The sequence below is a fragment of the Penaeus japonicus genome, unplaced genomic scaffold (genome assembly GCF_977035675.1).
Source record: "Penaeus japonicus unplaced genomic scaffold, GWHDUDI00000001_assembly GWHDUDI00000037, whole genome shotgun sequence".
Lineage (NCBI taxonomy): Eukaryota > Metazoa > Arthropoda > Malacostraca > Decapoda > Penaeidae > Penaeus > Penaeus japonicus.
Window position 1 is genome coordinate 11,527,027 of NW_028234439.1, and position 7,500 is coordinate 11,534,526.

A 7,500-nucleotide genomic window follows, 5' to 3' on the forward strand; every position below is an offset into this window, starting at 1 on the left:
CGACATGAGTCAATTTCCTTTTTTTATCATATGATTAATATCTATAAATCTAGTAAAAAGCAAAGTCAGTTATTGTTTTTTATCCAATACCTGGTATTTTGGAAGTTTATTATTTTAACATTTTAAACATCTACCATCATGAAATAATGGGATGTCACTCTTTACGAGTAACAGTTACTGTATTTACTTGCACGTGTAACTCTTTCTCATAAGGCCTCCCTTCCTGTCCCGGAACTTTTTATAGGGCCTATCCTAGCTGATTATTGCAGCCCCTGTGGGTCAATATTTGTTCCTGCCTGCCACATAGTACAAGGCAAACAGTACACAGAATCAATAGGTTTATGAATGCAGAGATGCTTCTTATTATTGATATTAGTCTTAAAGAAAAAATCTACCTGCCATCTCTCACCAGAAGCTGCATGGTGGAGGTTTATTGACCTTTTCCAAATCACCAACAGGCACGGCAAGACCAAATTTTGGTTTCAGGTTGCCATAGAGTACAGTAATATAATTATTCACAATATTCATAACCACCATGCCTTTACCAGTGGACGAAATGGGAACCATAGCAATTGCTTGACAGTGCAATAGTAGTCCCAGCTACTATTGCCGATATGATTATGAGAAATAAGTCCTGCAAGTTTCTTATGTACATTTACCGTTTTAACATATGTCTTATATGTTGTATCACCTGTTTTGTGTGTGATATATGATACTTTTTAGTTCTCTATTCTAGAAAAATGTTCTTTCTAACAAGATGCACTTCTCTCCCTCTTTCTCTCCTTTCCCTCCCTCTCCCTCTCCATCTTTCTCTCCTTTCCCTCCCTCTCCCTCTCTATCTTTCTCTCCTCTCCCTCCTCCCTCTCCCACACTCCTCGCCTTTCTCTCTCCCTCCCTCGCATTCTGTCTCTTATTTCATAGATTAACAAGATTGTTTAACATTAGAAATATGAAGCATATATTATTTGTAAAGTAAATTATTAAAGGCAGCTTTGCCAGAGCACAATCTGTCATTGCTCGGTACAGATTAAAAGTATGATACAAAGCAAATTTAGGAATTTTAGGATTGAACAGGTCATGGTCATGTTAAATATCAAACTGTTTCAATGACCTGATTTAAAGTTTTAAAGATATTATTAATTTTGAAAAGGATAGGGATAATTATTTTTTATACTTTTCAGATTCTCACATACATAAGCTGTATATGGAATCAATATATTGATAAATGCTAAGACAGTTTTGTATCACAGTTGTTGCAAATAAAGAATAAGATGATAATGTTATTTATAAAATGAATTAAAAATGGGACATATCTTGACCATCATATATGCATTTTTTAGACTCCCTGATTGAATGTTGGTTTCCCTCAAGCACCAAAGGTATATTTGCCATGATGATCACTTGACCACATCTATCATTAGGTTTATTTATTATATTTCTTTTTCATTTCAACAGCTGTGTTATAAAAAAAAAAAAAAAAAAAAAATATGTGTTAAAGCAAATCAACCCTTTTTCCCCACAGACTGGACAAAGGAGTATTTATCATGGGTGAGGAGAGTGAAGACGACTATGGGGAAGCAGCGTCTTTGCCCCCAGTGAAGAGGATTCGGGTGACACAGATGGACCTCCTGAACCATTTGTTGAATGAGGTATGCATGAGTTTTATGATATTTGTATGAGTTTTATGTCACCATCCATCCATTAGTTGCAGTCTTGTTCCTGAATTCTACTGGAGGGTATTTTGTTTTTTCATCATGTTTTTTAAAAATTTATAACGGTTGTCAGAAATGCTTGATGTTTTCCGTCTTTTGTATTTCACATCTTAACAAATCATGGTCTGGTTCCTTCATTTGAATACCAAATTTTGAATGAATTCAGTTTGTAGTTAAAGTTTTCATAAGTATTTCTGCTGCCAGAGTTTTACAAGGATGTTGAAAACATAGATAAGTTCATGAAGGTCTCTAATAAAGGATAATTTGTTTCCAGGTGATGGAAATCAGAACATGTATGAATACGCGCCTTACATCATTGGAGACCAAAGTTTCAGTCTTGGTTCAGACCTGCAACAGAATTGCAACCAAGCTAGAAGCAGTGGAACGGAACATAGGAAAGCAACCAGAACAATCCATGTGCGATTAAACTGATGTTGGAAATTATGTTTATCACAGAATAACATGTAGTGAAATCTGAAAATTAAAAAATGTTTTTAAATTTGCAATTTAGGATATATGGTAACTATAATATCAAAATGTAAATAGCTTGACTGAATAGCAAATTTGATTTTCAGACCAGTAGAAATCCCAGCTGAGATGTCCAATGCACCAATTTTAGTTCAGGATGCAGACACAAGTAACCATATGAATGTCATATCCCTCAACTCGGAAGAGGACTTCCCCCATGGGTCATGGCTGGGTGACCCTACCCATCCCACACTACGCGTGCGGTGCCCCATTACGCCACAGTAAGTACCTTCCATTGCTTATATGAAAAGATGTACTTGATATACTTATGATATGCTGCGATAAACTGGGTTTGATCATATCATTTGTATGTATTTGAAAGATTATGAAAATGATAAGTAGATCTTGAATATATGATAAGGTACTGTTAACCAAGGTCATTGATATATTTTGTAACAAAGCATTTTCCAAAAGAAATCTATTGCACATCAACTCCACCTGCATCACAGCTGAGAAAATGGCTCTGACACTATTGGATTATCTATTCACAAAGGAAGAATTGGCCTCTTCAAATTTGTCCGGAAGAAGTAAGTAGATGTAACTTTTTATTGACATAGGTTATCACAGTTAAATTTTTGATTTGGTAATATAGCTATGAATAATATGGTCTTTAACCTTTCTGCAACAGGCATGTTTTGCGGGATGGGATCCCTTTCAAACTGTACTTTTCCTTTTGTTGAAGTTACAAGATGTTTATTCCTTCAGTTTTATAATTAGGACATCAAACCATATCCTAATTAGTATCACTTTGCTAATATATCATACCATACATCTGAAGATCATAAGATGTGGCCCATCATCGTAGGGTGATGGTCGGCTTAAATATAATGCATTTGGAGGAACAACTGCCAAAAGCAACATAAGAAAGGGGCGTTTCATATTATTTGAAGGTAAAATTTCAATCTTGATAGCAGGAGCAGAGCTCAATTGCAAAATTTGCTGATGGAACAAAAACCGACAGCACCGTACGTCATATGATTCACAATGCGAATCAGATAATGCCTCACCTTGCAATCATATTAGCTTTTACTACTTTTTTTGTGAATTTTTAGTTGTTTTATTACTGCTAACTGTGTAGCACCTTGTCTACTGGCCCCAAGGCTATTGAAGATGTAAAAGAAATGGCTGTCATGGGAAGTTGTAGTCATTATATAATGAATTTTAACACATGACACAAAATAAGTTTTTAGTTGTATTAAATTGAACTCTATCTTTGCCACTCATCCATATACTTGGATGACAGGGAGATTTTGTCATTTTTTTCAATTCTTTTTCTTTTAATTTTTATTTCTGCTTTTGGCAGTTATTCCATTTTTATTTGGTGTCCATTCACGTGCTTAACTTATGGTCACTAATTTAGCAAAAAATTAAATTATTTGGACCAGTGTTATGAGTATCTAAATAGATATTTCTTTTCTTTTAATCCCAATGTACAGGTAGATGGAACAAAAGACAATTAGATCCCCTGATGATCTTTGGCATACGCTGTCACCTTCAGTACAAATTCAACATCTCCAACAAATTATGGCACAAGATCTGTCAGAACATGGATTCCAAATGTCGCTCTGCCTGGAAACGTCGCATGAGAGGCATGGTTACGCAGCCAAGAAATAATAGAGTAAGAATCACAAGTTCCCTGCCTCTCTTTCTTTTTCTTTTGTTCTTTTTTTAATGAATGAATTATTTTGGTATGTTGGCATGTTTTCACATCTATGTAGTACTCAAACAGATTTTATTTACATAAGATTTTCCACCCCAGATTGGTCACACATCATCAGCGAGGAAGGACCCAGGGGTGACTGAAGACATTTCCTTTGACTTTGACTCCCTCCAGAACTCCAACCTTGATCTTAGTGATGTCAAGGTATGCTTAGCTGATCACTAATTGGGATCCTCTAGTGCAATGCATTTATGAAATAATGATTTGCAATGTTTGATTATTTTTATGTTTTTGTTGATTTCAGCAGAAGTGATATATTCAATTTTATGTTTTTGTCCTATTTTTGTTTCATTCAGACAGTAATATTCATCACACTAAGGTCTGATTTTTCATTAATAGAAAAAGGACACAGGATATCTTGTTTATGTACTTTGAGGTAGCCAGTTTGTGTGGGCTTTGATTTCCACTCAATTTTTTATCAATTTTTATCCCTCATTGTACTTTTTTTTATTAATTAAATTTAGTTGATATCAGGATAATGAATGCCTCAGTATTATTGAATGTAATATTATGCATATTTGATGATGACAAGTTATAATGTTAGTTATGTAGATTATTATTTGAGACTTGTGGAATTTCAGTTAATACATCTTTATTTAATAATTTTACATAAATTTCAACATGAATGTTTATGCTAATGTTAAGAGAAAAGGAAGGCACTATTGAGGTTTGTTAGAAAAGGTCTACTATTCACATTAGACAAAATAAAGTAATCACATCATTCTGTGCTATAAAAAAAATATATGTATATACTCAAAGTGGAATACTTGGATATAAACAAAATGATTATAGATATAAACAATATTATTACAGGTAATTGCACAGTCTCCAACATGTGAATTGCAAATACTGAATGCCACTCCAGAACAGATAGCGCAGCTTCAGGATACACAGGAAATAATACTATCTGAAGAACAGATTCTAGCCCAGTCAGAAGTAAGTTTCAGTGCTATTTTAGCTGTACTGTTGACTATAATTGCTGAATTAACCTAGTGGCAGGTCCAGTTTCATGTTTAGGATTGTTTCATTTTTTAATAATGTTGATATTACTTTTCCAGAATGTTATTGCAGTGAGTAGAAGTACAGCTTATATTTAGTCTAAAAAAAAGAGAGAGAGAGAGATGACTAGCACCTCATTCCTGAATGATGAGCATAAGCACTGTCACTGCCAATGATACCCTTTCTGGCACTGATTCACCCTTGGTCATTATCCTCTGCAGGGTGAAAAAGGTGTTCTCATCAGCAACTCCTCGTCAGTCTCCATGAGCACCGAGGTCATGAGTGCTGAGGAGCTTGACCCACTGTCAAATCAAGCCTCGTCTTTAGCTGTGATGGATGACACACATCACCGCATCACCCTGAAAACAGAGCCAGAGCTAGCCATTTTAGATCAGCATGGGATACTAGCGCGGGACTCAGAGACTGATGACTGAGATTAAGCTGAACTAGTGTCAGAGGAATTTTTCTATTTTTTAATTATATTTCATTACTTAATTTTGTTTATATATTACATTCCCTCCCTTTTCCTCCTGCCCAAGGTTTCTGCTGCCTTTCACTACATGAGCCATAAAGAGTAAAACTTTCTCTGACACTTAAGGTTTAGATAGCAATGTACTTCATGAAGTACTACAAATAGGATTTGTTAAATGGCAAAATCCAAAAGTAATAAGCCGACTTCTCTGATACAGCACCATACTAAAATCAGACACTTGCTCTGTGTTGTGGCTAATATGAGGAGATTGTATTGATGATGTGTATGGTCTGTTTTGAGTGCCAAAGAAATGCAGGTATTTCTAGAACTAGCAAAAGAATTTTTAATTAAACATTATAAATTCACCATAAAATCCATAAATTGCAAACAGGAGCACAATTTAAAATAAATCACTGTTAATCATGTCCAAAACACCTTTATTATGATTCTTATTAATAAGTAATTGAGTGTCAGTATATTTCACTTGGCTTAGTAATTAAGAAACATCCAGAAACTTAGTTCCTATTATGAGACCTGCTTCAGTACATTCAGTATTTATTAAGCAGCATATCAGTGATTATTACATAACAGTAAGCTTTAAGCTCTATTTAAGATAGTGTTTACTGAATAAAGGAAAAAATATTGCTTGTAGGATATTTGGAACTGGACAGATGAAGTGATGAGTGTGTGATGAATGGAAATGCTCAGGGTTTCAATGTTCTTCCTCACATCTTAAGTTTCAAATTGGTTGGTTGAATTCTTGCTGTTTACCTACTAATTGTTAACTTGTAGTCAATATATTTTGGTAAATATACACCGTGGGTCCATCCAGAAATTAGTGTAGGTCATCATGTACCACCTGTTAGTTAAAATTCCAATGAATGATGTCTCTATTTCTGTCAGTAACCATAGGAAAATACAATTAATGTTTTCATTTATTTAGCAGACAGTATATAAGAACAGTAATTGATGTTCTGAACTCGGCAGGTATGCTCAGTAAGGAATTGGTTGTAAATCTGCATCATTTTTGAATTCTTTGAGCTGAGCATTTTAGTTGGCTCTCTGTCATATATTATAAATGATTGTTACATTGATAATAGCTGGTATAATAAAGACTTGCACAAATAATTGGTGCAGGTTGAAAATGCTTTTATTTTTCCCAAAAATAACAATACAGTCTCTTACTATCACTGTAGATATTCAACATGTTGAAACAAGACTAAACCATAAAATCATACCTTTGACATCAAAAATTTAACACTTGACATGAAACTGATACTTTTAAAGGCCTAACTTTTAAAGTATGCTGTCCTTTGTATAAAGTATAAATTATATTTTGAGATTTCACATATCATAAACATTATTCATGCCCACATAAGCAGTTCTGTATAGTTCATTATCTGCCATTCATTCTCTTCCACAGGATATATATATATTGTCATGCCTGGCAATGCTAAATTATGAAACTTATCTCTGCATTCTTGTTTATTTTCCCCTATTCCAGTGAATGTTCTGCAGATCTAATTGCAGAGTTAATGTTCAATATTTCATTTATTCATACTTTTCAACAAGAAAGAATATTTTCATTCAAATATTATCCTATTTATAACTCTTCAGTTTACTTTTACTTTCTTAACAGCTGACAAATTCAATTATGTACTAAAAGTCTTCCTGTAAAATAACATGCCAAAAAAACAAGTGCCTTAGGAAAAAAAAAATACAAGAACTATATGAAATAGAGCATTACAAAGTTATGCATATTTACATATGGTCCAGGAGTGAATATGAATATGTACCAGAAATTTATATTTACACACAAGCTAAGCAAATATGCTGGAGTTCTAAAAAAAAATAAATAAATAAAATAGAGATTCCTTAACATGTAACTCATATCTAAGAGGAAAACAAGCAAAATGAATTGTCTTCAACTGCTAAATCATATATCTAATTTTATCTGCCTTTAATATACTGACCTAGCTTTTTAACCCTTTCCCGACAGGGCACACGCTATGCAAAGTCCCCTACGCCAGGCCATTGCAATATTGCATTGGAAACGTCACAATGGCATG

General features: G+C 34.0%; 2 protein-coding genes across 4 annotated transcripts in view; one reads left to right on the top strand and one right to left on the bottom strand.

Annotated features, from left to right (window-relative positions):
• Window positions 1-6,576, top strand: part of LOC122263583 (uncharacterized) — a 7,315-nt gene extending 739 nt beyond the window's left edge. For 2 of the 3 annotated variants that reach the window (XM_086532350.1, XM_043032085.2), the window contains exons 2-9: window positions 1,523-1,649; window positions 1,987-2,129; window positions 2,288-2,461; window positions 2,655-2,767; window positions 3,677-3,858; window positions 4,000-4,104; window positions 4,774-4,896; window positions 5,181-6,576. In XM_086532350.1, the coding sequence (XP_086388476.1) occupies window positions 1,523-1,649; window positions 1,987-2,129; window positions 2,288-2,461; window positions 2,655-2,767; window positions 3,677-3,858; window positions 4,000-4,104; window positions 4,774-4,896; window positions 5,181-5,393 (1,180 nt within the window). In that variant the 3' untranslated portion in view covers window positions 5,394-6,576. Of the gene's footprint in view, window positions 1-1,522; window positions 1,650-1,986; window positions 2,130-2,287; window positions 2,462-2,654; window positions 2,768-3,676; window positions 3,859-3,999; window positions 4,105-4,773; window positions 4,897-5,018 lie in introns of all 3 variants that reach the window. The other variant, XM_086532351.1, reaches the window with a different exon arrangement.
• LOC122263585 (ubiquitin-like protein 4A) overlaps window positions 6,555-7,500 on the bottom strand; it is a 10,098-nt gene continuing 9,152 nt past the window's right edge. Inside the window, exon 4 of the mRNA XM_043032087.2 lies at window positions 6,555-7,500. This exon is cut by the window's right edge and continues 1,749 nt beyond it. The gene's annotated coding sequence lies outside the window, so the exon portion shown is untranslated.